The 21,025-nt window shown below is 37.4% G+C and overlaps 2 protein-coding genes across 25 annotated transcripts in view; one reads left to right on the top strand and one right to left on the bottom strand.

Annotated features, from left to right (window-relative positions):
- Positions 1 to 21,025, bottom strand: part of DCP1B (decapping mRNA 1B) — a 59,605-nt gene that overhangs the window by 13,859 nt on the left and 24,721 nt on the right. For both annotated transcript variants that reach the window (XM_004052501.4, XM_019038224.4), the window contains exons 4-5: positions 9,007 to 9,073; positions 6,718 to 6,853 (exon numbers count right to left, since the gene is read on the bottom strand). In XM_004052501.4, the coding sequence (XP_004052549.3) occupies positions 6,718 to 6,853; positions 9,007 to 9,073 (203 nt within the window). The remainder of the gene's footprint in view (positions 1 to 6,717; positions 6,854 to 9,006; positions 9,074 to 21,025) is intronic.
- CACNA1C (calcium voltage-gated channel subunit alpha1 C) overlaps positions 11,819 to 21,025 on the top strand; it is a 720,825-nt gene continuing 711,618 nt past the window's right edge. For 12 of the 23 annotated variants that reach the window (XM_055357560.2, XM_055357558.2, XM_055357563.2 and 9 more), the window contains exon 1: positions 11,831 to 12,370. In XM_055357560.2, the coding sequence (XP_055213535.1) occupies positions 12,232 to 12,370 (139 nt within the window). In that variant the 5' untranslated portion in view covers positions 11,831 to 12,231. Of the gene's footprint in view, positions 12,371 to 21,025 lie in introns of all 23 variants that reach the window. The other 11 variants (XM_055357545.2, XM_055357553.2, XM_055357540.2 and 8 more) reach the window with 4 other exon arrangements.

Here is a 21,025-nt window from a genome sequence, read left to right on the forward strand (position 1 = left end):
CCCCAACGTCGCTCTGGGCAATGACTTTTTCCATAAACCTCCTGGAAGGAAACAGGGGAAAAGCTCCCCAACGTCGCTCTGGGCAATGACTTTTTCCATAAACCTCCTGGAAGGAAACAGGGGAAAAGCTCCCCAGCGTCGCTCTGGGCAATGACTTTTTCTATAAACCTCCTGGAAGGAAACAGGGGAAAAGCTCCCTAACGTCGCTCTGGGCAATGACTTTTTCTATAAACCTCCCGGAAGGAAACAGGGGAAAAGCTCCCCAACGTCGCTCTGGGCAATGACTTTTTCTATAAACCTCCTGGAAGGAAAGAGGGGAAAAAGCTCCCTAACGTCGCTCTGGGCAATGGCTTTTTCGATGTGACCCTAAGGACCGGCAACAAAAGCAAGAGACACACGGGATTACATCCAACCCAAGGCTGTTGCACAGCAAAGGAAACAGCAGAGTGAAGAGATGACCTACGGAGCAGAGGAAGATACCTGCACACCATACATACGATAAGAGATTCATGTCCAAAGTAGATAAGGAACTCAAACAACTCAACAGTAAGAAAAGAAAACAAATGTTCTGATCAAAATATAGACAAAGGGCCTGAATGGACATTTTTCAAAAGAAGACATACATGTGGCCAACAGGTATGTGAAAAATGCTGGACATAGCTAATCATCAGGGAAATGCAAATTAAAACCACAGTGAAATATCACCTCAAACCTGGTAGAATGTCTACCATCAAAAAGGCAAAACATAAGTGGTGGCAAGGATGTACAGAAAATGAAATCCTTGTATACTGTTGGTGGGAATGTTAGTTAGCATAGCTATTATGGAAAATAGCATGTTGGGCCAGGCGCAGTGGCTCACGCCTGTAATCCCAGCACTTTGGGAGGCTGAGGCAGGCGGATCACGAGGTCAGCAGATCGAGACCATCCTGGCTAACACGGTGAAACCCCGTCTCTACTAAAAATACAAAAAAATTATCTGGGCATGGTGGAGGGCGCCTGTAGTCCCAGCTACTCGGGAGGCTGAGGTAGGAGAATGGTGTGAACCCAGGAGGTAGAGCTTGCCATGAGCCAAGATTGCTCCACTGCACTCCAGCCTGGGCAACAGAGCAAGACTCCGTCTCAAAAAAAAAAAAAAATTTATGTTGGCTCCTCAAAAAATTAGAAATAGAACTACCACATGATCGAAGAATCCCATTTCTGGGTGTATATCCAGGGAAAATGAAATCAGTATGTTGAAGAGATAGCTGCATTCCTGTGTTCACCACAACATTACAATAGCCAATATATGGAATAAACCTAAGTGTTCATCAATGAATGAATGGATAAAGAAAATGTGGTGTATAAACACAATGGAATACTATTCAGCCTTAAAAAAGAAGGAAATTCTGTCATTTGCAACAACATAAATGAACCTGGAGGACATTACATTAGGTGAAATAAACCAGGCACAGAAAGGCAAGTACTGCATGATTTCACTCCTACATGAAATCCAGAGAAGCTGAACCCACTGAGGAACAGTAGGCTGGTAGTTGCCGGAGGCTGGGGGTAGGAGGATTTTGGAGATGTTGGTCAAAGGATACAAACTTTCAATTAGACAGGAGGAATAAGTTCAGGAGATTTATTGTACATCATGATGACTACAGTTAGTACTAATATATTGTATAATGAAAGTTGCTAAAAGAGTAGATTTTATTTTTGCCACACAAAAATGATAAATATGTGAGGTAATACATGTGTTAATTAGCTTGATTTAGGCACCCTATAATATACATGTATATCAAAATATCATGTTGTATACCATACATAAATATATACAATTTTAATTTTTCATTAAAGATAATTTAAAAAAGAAAACTTCAATAAAAGTAAGTCTAGCACTGAAAAGCATCTCAGAAGTCTTTTAGTTTAATACTTATCCAACACAAGCCAAATTCTTTTATCACATCACCAATACGTAACCGTTCAATCTCTTCTTGAACACTTTAAGTAACGGAGACTCACTTCCCAACAATAACTCTGAAGAAACATTCTGTTTTCCTTCTCTCTCGCTACCTTTCCATTTCACCCCCTTTCTTCTGTCTCAGAACCACTTTACTCAGGGTCTCCATATTTTCTGAAATATCTGTGTGTGAGTGCAGAGACAATACAATGTAAGAAGGTGATGGAATGCTCTTTCCAAACATAACGCACTGGCAGCTAGCAGGGTGCATGCACACCTAGTTAGGCAGGCCAAAAATAAGGTGATGGAAAAAGAACATCTGAAACAGGCCCTGAAAGCTGGATCATATTTTGATGGGTGAAGAAGGGGTGGGAACAGTATGAGAAAAGTCATGAAAGCACTCTCAGGAAGCAAAATGAGTATTCTGTTTGGCAGAGTTTCAAATATTAGTAGAGGGTAGGAGGGTTAGAAGAACAAACTGAGGCCATCTTAGGGAAGGCTTGAAGACTCCAAGGGTTCCTGTACTGGGCAATGACAAACCAAGAAAAACGGAGACTAGGAAAGTAGCATGATCATGCAGGTGTCCTGGCACACTGTATCACAACATCTGGCTGTTAATGGAAGAAGAAATAATTTCCTCTATTATTTATCTCACAGTTGGAGCAACTGACATTACGCATATAACAACATGTATTTGATTTTTACAGAAAAGCACCTTCTATACACGAATTAAGTGTCTGCACTTCATGTCAACATTATAACAAATCTGTGAGGGCATAAAGATGAACAGAACATTGTTTTAACTTCAACCAGTTTACAGTGTACTGGGAGAAGTTGACTTAATGTAATAAATGAGGAAGAACAAAATAAGTTTTAAATAGTAATAGACTGAGTTCACATGGAAGAATAATTAATTTGACTGAAGAGATCTGGGAAAACTCCATGTAAAAAGTGTCATTTTTACCAAGCCTTAAAGGATATGTAAATTCTGAAGGGTAAATAAAGTAAGGGGAAAAATATTCCAAGACATAGGCACAGTATAAAGTGATGGCCTAAATTAAATCTCCAGAACCATATATGAGTGTTTCTGAGAGAGACAGAGAATGTGTGTGCTTGTGCTGTTCTTTTATGTGATGGTCACTCAAGTGAGGCCAGAGACGAGACACAGGAGAGTCTCAGGAAAACAAAGTTTATTATACTCACAGGTCCTGGAGACAAGAAGCATGCCACGCTGCACAGGGCCACGTGTGGAAGCCTCAGGGTGTCAGCAGCAAGGGGAAGGCGTAGGCTAGAGCATTTACTGAATTTCCTCAAGAAAGGCAAGGCAGGGCATGGTAAACAGGTTAAGATTGGCCAGTTTGAATAACTCCAGCAGGCTCTAAACTGTATGAGTGGTCCCCAGTTGCTGGGTACCTGGCCCTGGGATGATTAAGGCAGAGGAATATTGTACAGGCTAGAGACGAGGAGATACGTATGGCTCAGGATTGGTTAGTGTGCATATTAAAGGCGTGCTCCTGGCCAAGCCCTTTGTTATCTCTGAAAACTGGCTGGTCACAGGAGGGGCAGTCTCCCCAGCCAGAAAGGATTTTAAGATGTCAAAACATTATAACATATAGAAGATAAAAAACAGAAACAATACAAGGTATGTGTGTGTTGAGAGGAGGGAGGGAAAGAAAGGAAAATAATTTTCTTCAATATTTGTATTTATTTACCATTGTTACACTGTCTTCACAGAACATTAAGTTCCTAGAGGGCAGAAATGTCACCTTTTGAAGATTAATCTTTAGTGTGCATAATATAGTATAATTAATAAAGTATAACTAATTATTCAACTAGTTGCCAAGTCATCATAAAAATTTTTAATGACTTTTGAAGAATTAAAAAAACACAAAATGAATACAGAAATAGTTGTTACTGTCTGAAGCTGAGATTAAGGCATCTCTGTCCAGGCCATACAATAGAAGGATAATTAAACTGTGGCTCATTCACATTCATATTCCTTCCTTCATTCAATAGCCATTATTTAACACTCACCATGTGCTAAGTACTTAGAAGACAATAAGGGATATAAAAGTGAATAAAGGATGTTCTTTGTACTCAAGAAGCTCACAGTCAAGGCAAAGCATGTTAAAGAAACTTGTCTAACTGCCTATATGTGCCACTTCATTCAGGATTTTTCTGATTGCTTCCTCATAGCATCATTTAATTTGTTTTTCTACCTGGTCTCCCCTCACTCCTCACCCACTTTCACTTTCTATAAACTAAAAAGTTAGAGCTCAAGGCTTAATGAGATTCAGGATCAACTCTTTGGGCAAGAATATTTCAAGATGGTGCTGTACATTTGACATCTTATCACATTAGGAAGCCAGAGAATCTGGTTATCTGACTTTTAATGATGATAATCAGTGGGGTTCAGGAGGAGGCAGCCTGATCCTTCCACTGTCAAGTTTCTATCAACCTTTCCCATAACATTAATATTACTGATGATCACTGCCTGAGTCAATTATTTTAAGCAGAGTGTCTTTAAGTTCTATTATTCCCTCCACACGTACTAGCTGGAATTCTCTGGTAGAGAAGAGCTCTCCCTCATTGACCAGGGCTGTTTGATTACTCTGAGATATAGTCCCTTTAGGGCAGGCAGGATAAAAGCTTAATTCATTCCCATTAATTATCAGTTTTCAGAGGAAGGAGTTGGTGCCTTAGCACCTTCAAACGGATAACTAATAACTATTCTGCTTGGTTTTGTATGTTTGGTCTGCTTGCTCTCTTTCTCATCACCATGAACGCATAGATTTTTACACATTCAATGTGTTTTAATCCATTGTAGTCACTCCTGTTGATGTTAGAATTTGATGCTCTGCTCAGTATCCTTGAAGCGGATTTCTGTGTCCTTTCACATGACCCTATTGGTTTTACTATTCCAGACCTGGAATCAGAAATTTCTTTGAAGAGCCCTGACACCTTCTGGAAGGAAGTAATATTCAGAAATAACAATCTGGGTGATATAGATGCTTACTGCTACTGAGTTAGTCACTTTTATTTTTATGTCCTTTCAGGGCAAGAGTGAGAAACTCTATTTTTTGTTTCTATACCTAAGAAACAAAACATGAACTAATTCTGATATTTCCACTTAATCTTACATAGTTTTAACTTATTAGATTTGATTTTTTTCCCCTTACACTAAGGTTTTGGTTCCAACCACGTTTATCTAATTTCATATTTATTATATCCACAACAGTAGAAAAATTACAATGCCAACAGTAGAGAAATTAAAATGCCAACATTACTACAAACAATAAAACCAATGAATGAAGTTTATAATGTCTTGCAGTTCTTTTTGTCCTTAAAATATAACCCACTAAGAGTGTTCAGTTCAAGCAGCGGGCTTTGAAGTCACTCTAATTTTTTTTTCTAAGTAATTATGTGACAATATGATATTCAATTACACACACTTATTTCAGCTAGTTTCCAAATTCTATAATTTTTAAAAATTTTTATTTTTTGCCCATTTTTCTAGTGTTAATCTTGTACTTCTTAATTTTTAGGAGCTCTTCATAAAATAACCATCCTGTTATTCTGGTGTCAACAATTTTTTTCTGAGTTGTTTTTGTATCTTTCTATTTGCTTGTGTTGTATTTAAGCCTTGTAAAATGTTTTTTATTTTTATGTAGTTTAATTAATTGCTTTTGGGTTTTTAGGCATAATTGAAAGATTTCTCTTTTCCTAGATTATAAAGAAATCCATACAAATTTTCTTCTGGTACTTGAATCATTATATTTTTACATTTAAATTTCTAATACATTTGGAATTTATCCTGGTGTATGCTCTAAGGTACAGACTCAGTTTTGTATTTTTCCAAATGGCTACCAGTTGCCCCAACACCATTTATTTAGGAATTCACTCAAATAGCTGACTTGAGATTATCATCTTTATCATATCCTAGATTTCATATACAATTGGATTTAATCCTAGACTTAGAATCTTAAATCTGTCCCACTGGTCTATTGGGCTGTTAGGCATCAATACCATCAACACCATACTGTTTGAAATGTTTAGACTTCAATGTTTTAAAATCAGGGAGAGCTCGCTCATCCCCCCACTCATCTCCCCTACCTCCAACCCCTACTAATATCACTCTTCTTTGCCAGGATTTTCCCAGCTATTCTTTCTTGCATATTTCTTCCCATGAGCCTTACACTCAACTTGTCTAGATCAGAGAGTAAGGGAGAAGTGGGGTGGGGAGGGGAAAAGAAACCAGTGGTATTTATTTAGCGATCACCTTAAATGTAGAGATTTTTTTTCTAAGAGCTTTATGTTGAACCTTCTTATCCAACAACAGGGCATATATTTCCATTTGTTCAAGTCTATTTTTATGCCTTTCAGGAGTTTTTAAACATTTTCTTTATATAGGTTTTGCCCATTTCTCGTGAATTTTATTGCAAACAATTTTATATTCATTTGTTGCTACTGTAAATTGGGGTCTTGCAGTAAGTCTACAAGACTTACTACAAGTTGTGTATATGAAGGTTATTATATACATGAAGGCTACTGTATATATGAAGGCTACTGATTTCTCAGGCTATTTTTTAACCCACTTAAAGGCAAACAGTTTTCTTCAGCTTATAAAAAATGTATATTACAAATAAAGATTTTTTATTTGTAATATAATTTTGTTTGGTGGAAGGAACAGCACCCACAGCACCTAGTCTTGCTAAACAAGAATATTCCCACTGCGGAATTGAAGTGTGTATGTATCACAAGGAAGGGCAAACACTCACCTTTGTGTATTCGTCTTTGGCCTTGATGAGCATTCGCAAAATGTCTACTTCTTTGCCCTCCCCTGAATTGAGGATCATTGGGGAAATTCCTGCTCCAGTTCCCTGATGGGCTTTCAACTGTTCATACTGAGTTAGGCTAGAAAAACAGAGGGGAAAATCCACACAAGAAAAACCAATTCAACACAAACAATGTTTAAAACCATCCCAATTCTCACCTAGTTGTTTTCATCCTGTTACAACCATATTAGAAATAAGCTTGCTTAGGAATTTAAAGGAGAAAAATGAGAGTTGAGGTCCTGAATTCACTGACTACACAGATGAATCTAGGATAGGGGTCAGCAAATCTGTGGGCCAAGTCCAGCCCACCACCTGTTTTTTGTAAAGAAAGTCACAAACACAGCCAAGCTCAACACAGCCATGCTCCTTTGTTTACGTGTTGTTTATGGCTGCTTTCGCATTACAAGGGCAGAATTCTATAGTAGGAACACAAATCCTGTGGACTGCAAAGCCTAAAATACTCACTCTCTGGTCCCTTTGAGAAGAGTTTGCCAACTCCTCACACAGTGCATTCTAAAGGATGCTCTCATTAGTTGCTAAGGAAACCCAATTTAGAGTTCTGAAATACTGAGGAAAGAACCCCCTACTTTACAGACTGCCTTGAAGTCAAGGCAAGGTTGATTCTGGCAACTCAAATCCTGTAGCTCTCTGGCAGTTTCAAAACATGTTAAAGATTCCATTCTAACTCGGAGAAGAGGGGCCATTTAAAAAACCACTTAGAGCAACGAGGAGTTCTTCTGTTGCCTGGAAAACAATACAGAAGAGAGACCAGATTGCTCCTATATGCTGCTAGGTGATGTCGAGGAAAATATACTTTTCCTTTATGTGCTGTAACTTTCAGCTCACATTCTTATTATTGCCATGAAGTTTATGGTAACAAAGATCTGAATACTTACTGAGAGACTTAATTCTAACTGGGGAGGGGGTCAGAATCCACACAAATCAGCTGCTTATTGCTAGTAAATAATCAATTTCCTGCCCGAGCTGTTAGGTAATTACTGCAGAATGCTGACAATTATAACATGGCCTCTTGGCTGAGCTACAGGGTATTTTTTAATCTGTATGAAATCCTGTTATTATTATCCACTGCACAATTTACAGTAACACGAATGTTCTAGGAACTAGTTGTTATGGTGGTAAATACCAGTTTGAATACACTTAATCACCATCTGCACCTTGAGCTAGTTACCTAAAATTAGCTATCTCTAGCTAGACTTTCAGGAATCTATCTCATTTCTTAAAAGGTGCTCCCTGTTTTTCATTTCCGTGAGGTCATTTTCTAGTCATTTCATTGCCCCAGGATTTAAAAGTGGGGACTGATTCTTTTGCACACAGAGCTACAGTGTCATACCCATGTGGCAGCAGCCATCCTATGTGCTTGGCTGAGTCCAGTCCCAGGCTGTGACACAGCACGTGCAGGAAACTCATCTCACTCTGAGACTCTTCCCATCCCCATAAATGGCAGGGAATAACTGCCTCACAGTGAGCAGCCCTGGGCTCAAAAACTGATCAGTCAACCGACTGCAGAGCAGAGAGCAAGCCCTCCTCTTTCAATGCAATCAGGGAAGCCAAGAGTGGGAAAGTCAGACAGCAATTTTAAAGTTGCCCAAAATGCAGAATGGGACAAATCACAAGGTATCATAAGATTAAAAGAAAGAGACCAGTAACAAGGAAGAGAGAGACAGTCGACTGATCACTAAGCTAATAGTAACTCAGCAATTTCTAAGGAGACAGAAAATAAAGACTACCTTAACTCAGTGTCTGAGACATGGGAGGAAATTCTGAGCTCCCACAAACATGTATACACAGTTAAAGGAAAGCATCTGGGGGACGAAGGAAATGAAAGATTTTACAGAATCGGGAGCAGACTTTTAGGATGGCTCTGAATGTTCTTTTTACCAACAGGCATATTGATAACTTTTCAAAGCAAAAAATTGCTAATTTACAAATGAAAATATTAAAGAAAATTGCCATCTGGAACAATTCATATATAGTTCACACACAGGAAAAAATGAATCATTCTAGATGATAAATATTATGCAGTGAAAATGTGGCAAGTTGTTCTTACGTCTATTTTTCATTTATTAATTAATACTAAATGTCTGCCTAACCACTGTGAAAAGGACTGCTATGGGAGATATATTCTGTTAAGACTGTAGTATAGTTACATACACTTAGAAATACAAACAAAAGCACCAGGTCCTGAAAAATATTTAGCCTTTTAGTACTTACTTTTTCATAAGCTCTGCAATTCTTTGGCATTCTTCCTTATCATAAAACCAAATTCCATAGATGGACACTGCAAAAAACACATCAAACAAATTATGAGCATCTTCAAAACTACAAAATAGAAAAAAATCTCCTTTCCATCTTAAATACATAATAAATCTATGTGTTAAATTGATTTATTCAATAATTATTGAATAAATAAGAGCAATCATTGGGGTTAAAGCTTAAAAATACAGCATCAAGCCAGGCACAGTGGCTCACACTTGTAATCCCAGTACTTTGGGATCACTTGAGGTCAAGTGTTCAAGACCAGCCTGGCCAACATGGTGAAACCCCATCTCTACTAAAAATATAAAAAAAATTAGCCAGGCCTGGTGGCGGGCGTCCATAATCCCAGCTACTCGGGATGCAGAGGCAGGAGAATCGCTTGAACCTGGGAGGTGGAGGTTGCTGTGAGCCAAGATCGCGCCATTGGACGCCAGCCTGGATGAAAAGAGCGAAACTCTGTCTCAAAAAAAAAAAAAAAGCATCAAAATTTAAGTCCACAGAGAAATCCGTGGTGGTTTTGTGCAAAGACGCGCGCCCACACATATTGAGTAAACTGTGCTCCGCTTGAAAACATGGCACCTGAACACAACAGGCACTCGGCAAAATCTTCTGAAGCAAATGAATACAGACTGAAAATGAAATCACAATTTCTACACTTCCTGGCTTCGAGATAGCATTGTTTCTACACTCCATTTGCACATTTCATAAACACATCTCATCTTTATTTTTAAATATTCAGAAACCTGATACTCAAATTATACCTAGAAGCCTCCCTCCCCTTCTCCTTCTCTCAGGAACATGTTAACTGAGAAAGTGGCTTTGTAAGCTGTAAGTCAGGGACAGGCCACTGGAAAAAACAAAATTTAATAATAAATCTCTGGCTTCAAAATGGTACAGAAAATTTATAACTGCTGAAAGATTAGACATGACTATGATTTCAACATTTAGTAATGAAAGAAACTGTGACATAATATACCTGCTATTGATTCATTCAATAATGTTCAAATAAGTTGTATACTTTGGTATGTGCCTATCTATATCATTTTTAGAGCGAAGGCTGAAACAGCTCCAGAAGACATTTATAAATATCTAGTTGAGGATCTGATGGCATTAATCATCTAAGTAATGCATTAACTACACACACATTTAAAACATCTTCACTGAAAATAGCAGCAATATTATGATAGGGCAATGAAAACCAACAAAACATGTTTTTACAAGGGAAAAAAGACTTTAAATTCAAACTTTCCAAACACGTAATTATATTAATAGTATTTTGCTGTTAAAACAGCTGTGATATTCTAACTACATCTTTTTTCCCCTCTTACCTGACCAATGTCTGGGCATGGAATTTCTGCTTCTTGTCAGTAATGATTCAGATATCAAAAGGTACAATAAATGTCTTTATAGTGCTATTTTAAGCAGGTATCTTAAAGAGGAACCTATGAATCTGAATTACTCACTTGCCAAAAGGTGGCAATAGGGCTTTAAACTTTGGTTTTGCAATTATCAGCGTACCAGAAATCTTTTATCTTACCTACCTGCATGTGAAGTGGAGGGGGAAGTAGGGGAAAAAATCCCAGCTTTTCCTTGAACAGGACCATTTTACTCTCTTAGATGGAAATACATACACATTTTCCTCCTTGGTACACTGACTTTTTTTTTTTTTTTTTTTTTTAAGAACGTCTGAGTTCTGAAGCCCATGTGCTATGAGAGCTTTTACATCAAAACAAAATTCTTTCATCTCAAGATCATTGAATGTGTTTCTTGAAACTTCATATTCAAGGTTGCTTCCAGTCCATCAACAATAATTCCCTACTCTAATTCCCTACACAGATTCCTACACTAACCTGCCTACCCTCACGTTCTTGAAGTCAAAGCAGATTGGATCACTGACGTTCAACCACTTAATAAATCTGAGTATGTTTGCATGTCTTGGTGACTTTTAACCTTAGTTACCAAACTAGGAGCCTGGCCTATTTTTTTGGTGATAGTGTAAGTTTTCTTTCCTTGAAGACTGACTTTTCCAAAACTATCAAAGGAGAAAGATGGCAGTAAGGGAGAAAAACAGAGCATAACTCAGAAATACGAGGCCCAATGGCAGAGGAAAAAACGGCCATTGTTGTCTCATGAATAGGCTCTATTAATAAGAATACTCTGGGTATCTTTCGTTTGATGTTATACATTTGCGGCATTTGACATAAGGAATTAGGCTTTCGTAAGGGTGGGATGCCAAGAAAACTGTTGATACAAATAGAAAAGTAGTTTGACATTGTCATCACCATGAGATAACTGAAATGCAGATTTAGGGAGCGAAAATGCTATGGAACATCTTTCAAATGTCAAAGCAAAATGAAGGAAAGATTGAGTTTGCAGTAATTATTTAAGACATTGTGAAGACTTCTTTAGGACCCAACCATTTATCTCCAGAGCAACATGGCTTTAAAAATTAAAATGAGATCATTTTGAGATAACTCTTTTGATCCCAGTTTAGTCTGGACAGAAAATTTAAATAGCCAAAGGGGAAAAAAAACATTAACCAAGAGTTCTGGCTACCGAAAAGAGGCACCAAGATAAAATGCAGAACTGGGCCTAACTTTCTTCTCCCTAAAATAGTTTTGCAACTTGAGCTGCATTCCCTTGGGAAAGAGGCTGTGAATTCCATGGAAGTATGCATTCCAAGTTTCCTGCCTCTTAGCCCTAAGGTCTACCAACCCCTGGACAAACCTATCACTCTTCCACACAAGAGGGTCTATCAGAGCAGTCTGTGGAGATATATAAAAACCAGAAATCATCATGCCTTAGGGAGGTGATGAGCTGACAGGCTGACAGAAACCATGAAGTTCACATTTCAATCCAAGTTTTCCCGTAAAGCCACTGGGTGAGAGGCCCATCCCTACATAGGCAGGGAGCAGAGCAGGGAAGACGAAAATACAAGGTTGAAAAGAATCAAGCAAGAAGGTGTTTTGTTTTGTTTTGTTTTTTAGAATTCTAAAACTTAAAAGTAATTTTACTGTAACTTAAACTTGCAGCGATATGATATGGCCATGTAAACTTTAGTGGCACTGAAATGTTACTGCAGGAATAGCTTCTGGGTTTTAAAAAATTATAAGAGATTATGAGCAGGATAATTATTTAGCTTTAGAAATCAACCAATTAATATACATCTGGAAATTCACAATGCTTCGAGCCTTTGTTCAGCCTGGTACGCCTGCATACCAGCCGCTTTCCAGCCACCTGTCTGCCAACACGGAGGTCAAGTTTAAGGGTACTTTGGTGCACGAAGCTCAACTCAACTATTTCTACATCTCTCCTGGAGGTAAGAAACCCTAAAGCGAAATAAAGAGTAGGAAGAACATGTTGAAATTTACTCTAAATATCCTAATGATACCTAGAATGTGACTTCCTCACTCTAAGAACTCATCTCTCCATATTTAATCAGGATTTACCACACACCGTTGTAAAATTTTGCCTGTAACTGCACTATCCTGGTTTATGCCGTTCTTTGGAAATTCTCAATTGAAAAAAAGTGATGTTTGAGGCAACAGGCAATGCAATACTGCCTTTACATAATGAAACACCAATCTTTTACTTTCCTTTTAACTCCGTCAGTAAGATCAAGGAGATCAAAATTTCCATATAGACTTCATGTCTGGATTTTTTAGGTCCACAAAGACAAGGCAGAGAGCAAGCTGATTATATTCAGCAGTGGTATTTTCTTTTTAAATTTCTTCAGTGGAAAAATCAAAAGCTGGTCAAATTTTAAGAGGCTAGTTAAGGGGCCATTAAAGGCAGTGTCATGTCAGTGTCACTCAAATGTACATTTTCATTTGTAACCCTTTGATTCTTATTAGCATGGTGCATTAGTTCATTTTGCATGTTCTTTGGGGATTTGCCTCATCTCATTTATGTTCCTAATAAATATTTCTGTTTGATCTGTTCTTTTAAGATATTTATAATTTGTTTTATATTTTTACCCAAATACCATACAACTCCAAATCATGAATGATAGCTTGTAATCGTCTAATGAGGACATGTGATAATGTTTGTGTAAATTTTTAAAAGAAGATATATATCCATTCAATTAGGAAGTGGATGATAAACACATAATTACATGGGTAAAATTTAAATAGGCAGGACATCTGATTTGGTAATGTTCTTTCTAATATAATTTCACTAATTCCTCTCAAAAAGACAGGGAAATATGTTTTTCTTAGCATTCAGCAAGGAAGGCATTTAAGTTCCCTCTTTTTACTTGGAAAGCCACGGAAACGTGGTAGTGTGACATTACACAAACCTCTTCTGGCATCTAAGGATAAACCAAAATTTAAAATTCCTTCAAACTCCATTCCTTTCATGAAGTCTTTCTCATAAGAGTAGAATAATATTTTCAATGTAAGGATGGAGAATATCTAATCATATATTTGTGTAAACACTTGTTTCTGAGACTTCATTCAAATATAATGTTTCTTGATTTACTATACCATTTATCTAGATCAAGCTTTAATAAATCTGACCACATTGATGATGACTAGTTACTAGCATATGGTAGTACACATGCACACACAGCTACTAAGCATTTGAAAGATCCCAAGATATTTTTAAAAAAACAGAAAAATAGAACCATGAAATTTTAGAGCCAGAAGTCAGGTAAGAAGCATGCAGTTCAAGAACCTATTTCACCAATGAGGAATCTGTGGTCTAACAAGGTTAAATAAGCTAGCCAAAGTCATTTTTCTTGGTTTAATCTGTTTCCCCTAAAACATGCCCTTCTCCCAGCCTTTCAAATGAAATAGATGAAGCATTCAAATTTGTTTTTACATATTGGATTGAGTTCTAGGCTTGGTTATAAAAGACTGGAATTAGTCTTTTTAAACCAAAGTTCATATGGACTCTCAAAAGGAAAAAAAGAAGGATGGAATGAAGGGAGGGGGGAGATCAGTGAGGAAGGCAGGGAGGGAGAGGGAGAAAAAGAGAGAAAAGAAAGAGGAAGGGAATTAAGCTTTCTGGTAGTGGCAGTGTTTTCACAGCAGTAAACACTCGAGCAGCAATGACGCTGCCTGTGTGCTGGCATCCATAGATGGGAAACACAGGCTGCGTTTGGCCGGCTCTGTGCGGATTCTGTACTTCTTCCCCATTTGGAATGTTTGCACTCAAAATGCTTTCCTCCGGCATGTTCTCTAATGCCTTTAAAGTAATGTTCTTCCATTCACCTTCCGCCTTAGCTTTACTGACCAAACACGGACACAATCTTGTAAAACAAAATCTTCACTGGCCACTGAGAGTCTACATAGCACTGTTATCTTTGGCCCCTGGTCTGCTTCTTTTCATATGACATGGTTTTACTGCACCTCACAAATCAGCGATCCCATGACCTGAGAATAATGGAAGGTTCAAAGCAGATGAGAAGCAGTTTCTATTTTATGGGTGACTAATACTCATGAACATTTTGGGGGAAACAGTAGAAACAACCCTCCCCTTTCTAAATAAATTAACGTTATTAGAAAGTTAATGCCATTAAAAACAAACAAAACTCTCTTAATTAAAGCATTATACTAATTTGGATTAAATTAATATGTACTCTCCAACTATAAATGAGAATTTATTACTTTCCCAGTAAAAGACGGATTTAATCTTTTAGAAAGTTTTAATTTATAATGGATTCATGTTATATCATTCAATCTTCCTAATCTTCCCAGAGATCATCATCTTCCTAAACTGGGAACCTTGAGGTCATCTACTACCCTCAGGTTTACCAGAGGTCATATGGAATCTTTTTCATCATATACTAATTTCCTAGTTTTATTTGTTCCTTTAATCTAAGAGATATAACAGAGTAAATAAACTTTTAAAAATTAGGAAGCAGAAAAGTCCATAGTTTACAACAAATATAAATAGAAACAACTTATTCTGCTTTGTCGGCCACTTAAATTTATATTTTCATTTGTTCATAATCTTGCTGATAAATTTCAAAATCTCCTTGGCCACAAATATCATGCAGGGAGTCCCTAATACATCTTTTCCTTCTCTCTACTCATCCTTGAAGACCCAGGCTTTCTCACTCCTCTAGGAATAAACAGTCCCAACTTTTTCTTTGCTCCTGTAGTTTTGTATATCCTTGTAGTAAAAAAAGGTAATAAATTGAGCATTTATAAATCTGTTCCCTCCACTAGACTATAAGCTCCTGGAGGGGAGGACTTTGTTAAAACACCCAGTACAGCAAACAGCATGTGCAGACATTCAACAAATACTTGCTGAGTTGAAATGAAATCTAAGACTTCAAGCTCTTCTACCATCAATAACCCTTGTAATTGCTGATATCAATAATTATCACTTCCTGGAATAATTCAACATGTGGACTAGATATGCTAGAATTCTCTATCAATTGATTACACCTTCTACCAGAAATTTCAGCATGGACAGTCTCCTCATATCACCGCTTTTGTTCTCCTTCAACCTTCACTGAGAGTTTATTTTGCTTCAAACACTTTACCTTCTTATGCTTAAGCAATGTTGATGGGATTCTGTCATTAGGATATGAGCTCCCGAAGACTGTATATTTCGATTGATCCAGCACTATGTAGACACTAATGTACTCGTTTAATGTGTATTTATTATTACAACTCTACCATGTACCATTCTTCCTGATTGACTACTTGTTAGGCACTGGCAACTAAGAGCTCAAAGGATGCAACAATTCTGCAAAATCACATGCATTTCTCTTCATTATGGAAAAACAAAGGACAAATAATAACTAATAGTACTTTGGTCTACCAGAAAATCCAAGCTATTCATATTCCAGTCATGTTTGATAACGGCAATCCCAAGCTTACATATATAAGTACCTGAATGATCTGAAAAATGTAAGATTCAGATGCATGTCAATTATTCCAGCAACACACTGACAACTATCACCATAAGTGAATCTCAATGTACATAAATAAGTCCAGTCTCCTATAATCGCAGTTTTTGAGAAAGCTATGTTTAAACATATCTATTTATGCTTAAGCTTATTTTTAAAACAGAATATTTCTACAGGTCAAAAATTTGTTCCAATGAAGAACAGACTTCTTCATATTTGAACCAGATGATTTAATTGAGTGTTTAACAATGATAGGAATAGCTCTGCTGAAAATAGCCTAACTATAAAACACATGAGCACAGAAATATTTCTACAATTTGACATAGCAGTAGTCTAGCCAAAGGAGCCTAGTGCTACTTCCTGATTAAAGAAAAGTCAGAGTTTCTTTATTTTTTCATTTTTACCTTAATCTGTGAATATAGACATAGGAGATACTACTTTCCAAAAGACTCTTTCCAAAAACCCTCTATGTTTAAACAGTTAAATTGTGTTTTGGTTCTACTATGAAATAAGAGCTCTAAGGCTATATATAAGGTAATTCTAATACAAGTTCTTGGCCAAAATTGTTTTCCTTCTTCAAAACCCATAATTTTTCCTTCTGTGGGTTAAGCAGTAAATTTACTTTGATTCCAGAACTTGATTATTTGAAACTATTTACTAAATGATTTTTGGACAAAAATTAGTAATATAAAACATAGAATCTAAAAGAATACACATTATATAGCCATAATGACCACTTACTATAGATAAAGGGTAGGGAAACTAAAAGATGCTTTCCTTATTAAGCATTTAAGAAAATGTTTTGGAACCCAGCTTTTCTCTAAGAATTTAGACTTCCACCATGCTAAACTGGGCTCTCTTAAACACAAAACATAAAATACTCTGCATGTCCAAGCCACAGATGCAGCGTATCAATCTGAATAGCATTACTATGTTTTCTTGGTCAAGCTGAGAACCTTAATAGTCTTTATGGTTCAGGATAAAACAAGTGACTTTGTAGCAGCTGTAAATCACCATATATGACTTTGCCACATGGGTTTTTCCTCACCTCAGCAGGTCAGATTGTTAAGTTACATAAGAAATGTATATATTCACATGAAGGTTCTCTCCGTGAGTCCCCTGGCAGTTATGATGGAAAAGTAGAAACTGTGTTAATTGGGTGGTCAGGGTGAAGAGAAGGGTTGTTTACCCACACTGTATATCTGCTTATGTGTGTGTTTCAAGGAACTATCTGGTGTCACAATTCAACACACAGAAAAATAGAAATACGAAATCCAGAGATACCACAAGGCTCAAGAGTGAAATTCTGCTTTACTTGAGATTTTTCAGAGCCTTTCTTTAGATGGATAGTCTTCTTTAGAGTTTAGATCCCTTCCTTTCAGCCTCAGTGGAGTACTGACAGAGAACAAAAAAGTCATTTTGGATTAAAGGTCACAGTGACAAGTTTCATCACTCAAGTCACAGTAGATGTATAACCCTTTATCATATATTAACACGTTAGCTCTCTAAGCAATGGTGCATAATAAATAGATCACAGAATGGCAAAGGAGACTTAGAGACACAAAGTAAGATTCAGTGACCACATTATGATTTTTAAATTTTGGTGGCTCTTCTTTCTTTCTCATTAAGTGCAGGCTTAAAAGGAGTCCTTGAAAGTTTCTAATTCAACCAACCACTCCGCTCACATACAGTAAAAGAGCCTCAAGACTGTATAGGTTACCTCTTCTGACTAAATATGAAATGTCAAATTCCTCGGCTCCCATTCCGCACTGCTCATGATGTGAATGAGTCTAATTTAAGGTCTTGTCTTGCTGGGCAGATCCCGAAGAGAAATGTATTCTGTTATTCCTGCAAATACTAAGTTTTTGCCTAGTAAGAATGTCAAGTATTTTTAGCCATATAGTTACTTTAAATATTAGTTTCTTGACCCTAGAGAGCTTTAGGGGTTCAATAAAATCCCTAAAACTATATGCAAAATGTCATGTATATATGCAAATTTTGGGAGGTGAAAAAGTGCAAAGCATAGACCCTCTAAAACAATGTCTGGCACACAGTAGTCAAGCAAATATATTTGAGGAAAGGGGGAGAGGGAGGGAGGGAGGGGGAGGAAGGAAAGTAGGAAGTAAAGAAGGAAGAAATGAAGGAAAAAAGGGAAGAGGAAAAGTCTTCAGATTCTCATAGAGGTTTGTGACTCACGGAAGATTAGGAACTACTATTTGTGACTATCAATATGCCAATAAATATCCTAGAATGGAAAACAACCCTCAGTTATCTCTGGGCAGATAATGTGTCTTTCATTTACTTGGTAATAAATTTACACAGAGTTCACTTTTAACTTTCCAAATTGCTTTTGTAATCATTGCCTAAACTGATTGCAAGGTTAAGAAAAGACGTAACAAAGTCTCCAAGTCTTAGAATTTGTTAAGTTGGAAGAGCTTTTATTCCTCCATGTAGCCTGAAGCCTAGGAGAAAGCTTAAAAAGCACAGATCTGTTAGCATGCTCGGCCATGATGAGGGTGAATCACACAGTTCAGCTGTGGCTACTGGTTTGCCTTCGTTGGAGAGGTGTCATTCTCCGTTTCTACCATGAAGTGGGAAACAGGAAGACATTTTGGAAAGCTCGACAACTTTGTGACTCCTGCTTGATCACTCCAAGCAGCGTATCTTCAAAGCTTTGTCTTATGCATTCTGATGTTCCAGATGCTACACAAAATCATCAGATACACATATACACATATAACAATTCTAGAATATAAGTGATTTGCGAATTTTGTTAAGTATACTGTACATGTCTATTTCTTATCTAAATCTGTTTATTTTCTGTGTTTATTTGGCACCACAGAATGTAAGTAAAATATAAGATATGGTCTCTGCCCATAAGGGGCCTGTAATTTATTATCCATACCACTGCCTTCTCAATAGCCTAGATAATTAGCAACCAATTAATTAATGGTAACATAGTGGCAGAGAAAACGTTTTACAAAATGCATTCTAAGTATAGTGAGCAATATTGTTTCCAAATTATGACTCATCATTGTTCTCTAAATTTGACTTTCTTACTGCTATTATTTACTATGGGTATATACAGGTATACTTTAACTTTGGAGCTTTGGAAGAAAATCAAGTTTATACTTCATAAGATGTTCTATAATAGCCACCAAGAAAATATCTACTATTATATTTTTAAACTGTATTGTTTTTACATGTTTCATTCTAGAGAAAGCACTGCAGAATAATGCTAAGGCTCCTCTTTGCTAGGAAATTGACATTTTAAAAAATTGACTCTCAAAAGAGAAGTGGAAGGTTAATTCCTTCCACTCAGGAAAAATATTAAGTTGTATGGTTTCCATATTTTTGGCAAAGAGAAACCTTGCTTCTCTGACCACGGGGAAAAAGCAGATGTCGCAACCCAGAGAAAGGGGGCATAGCCTTTTCACTGATCTGTAAACTAGAAATGCAGACTCAACTATTTCTATTACCTCACATTACTTGGGGCTTTCAGTTGACATCAAGCTTTTGGTATTATGCTGGTTTAAAGTACTGAAGATGTGTTTTAAAACAAGGACTGCTTTATTTCCAGGTTGAAAAAGCCAAGACGCAAAGTAATAAAGAGTTAGTGTAATATTCTCACCAACACAGCAGAGATCAGGGTTAGCAGAAACACTGGTTAATAAATGTCAGGAAAATAAAGAAGGGTAAAAAATTATCCTTAAATTTTCATTTATTTAAATAATTCTTTTATAAGGTTCAATTATTTCTACTTTCTTACATTGAAGAATCATTTATGTACAAGAAAATGCACAGATCTTAAAGTGTTCTGCTCAGTGAGCTGGCAATAAAACACTCTTATGTAACCAACACTGAAAACAAGATATAAAATATTTTTATCACTCTTTTCCAGTCAACAACCACACCCCACTTCCACCACCAGCCCCAGCAGAGACAACCAATTTTTTACTTCTATCATCCTAGATTAGTTTTGCCTGTTCTTCAACTTCATATAAACTTCATATAAATGGGGTCGTACAGTATATCCTCTTTCGTAGATGGCTTGCTTTGCTCAACATGTTGCTGAAATTAATTCATGTTGTTGAATATATCAGTAGTTCATTTCTTCTTATTGCTGAGTAGTGTTCTATTATTATATACCAAAATTTGTTCATCTAGGTAACTATTAATGGGTATCCAGGTTATTACCAGATTTTTTTGCTATTATGAATAAAACTGCTTTGAGCATTTGTGTAAAAGTCTTTGTGTGGACATGTGCTTTCGGAGTCTCGCTCTGTCACCCAGGCTGGAGTGCAATGGCGCGATCTTGGCTCACTGCTGCAACCTCCGCCTCCCGCGTTCAAGAAATTCTCCTGCCTCAGGCTCCCAAGTTGCTGGGATTACAGGTGCCCGCCATCGAGCCTGGCTAATTTTTTTTATTTTTAGTAGAGATGGGGTTTCGCCATGTTGGCTAGGCTGGTCTCAAACTCCTGACCTCAGGTGATCCGCCTGCTTCGGCCTCCCAAAGTGTTGGGATTACAAGCGTGAGCCACAGCGCCTGGACTTTTTGTTTGTTTGTTTTTGAGACAGAGTCTGGCTTCATCGCCCAGGCTGGAGTGCAATGGTGCCATCTTGGCTCACTACAACCTCCACCTTCAGGGTTCAAGTGATCCTGCCTTGGCCTCCCCAGTAGTTGGGATCACAGGGGCCTGCCACCACGCCCGGCTAATTTTTGTATTTTTAGTAGAGAGGGGGTTTCACCATGTTGGCCAGGCTCGTCTCGAACTCCTGACCTCAAGTGATCTGCCCGCCTCAGCCTCCCATAGTGTTGGGATTACAGGCGTGAGCCACCGTGCCCAGCCCGTTTCTCTTAAGTAAATAACTACGAATGGAACTTGTTGGATCATACGCTAGTTATATGTTTAAGTTTATAAGAAATTGCCAAATAGTTCTCCAAAGTAGTTGTAGCATATTCCTCTTTCACAAGCAATGTATCAAAGTTTCCATTGCTCCACATCCTCATTAACACTTGTCTTTTTAATTTTAGCCATTCTAAGGAGTATGTGATATTCTTATTTGGGCTTTAATCTGCATAGGTTTCCAATGTCCAATAAGCATATGAAG

The sequence above is a fragment of the Gorilla gorilla genome, chromosome 10 (genome assembly GCF_029281585.2).
Source record: "Gorilla gorilla gorilla isolate KB3781 chromosome 10, NHGRI_mGorGor1-v2.1_pri, whole genome shotgun sequence".
NCBI classification, from domain to species: domain Eukaryota; kingdom Metazoa; phylum Chordata; class Mammalia; order Primates; family Hominidae; genus Gorilla; species Gorilla gorilla.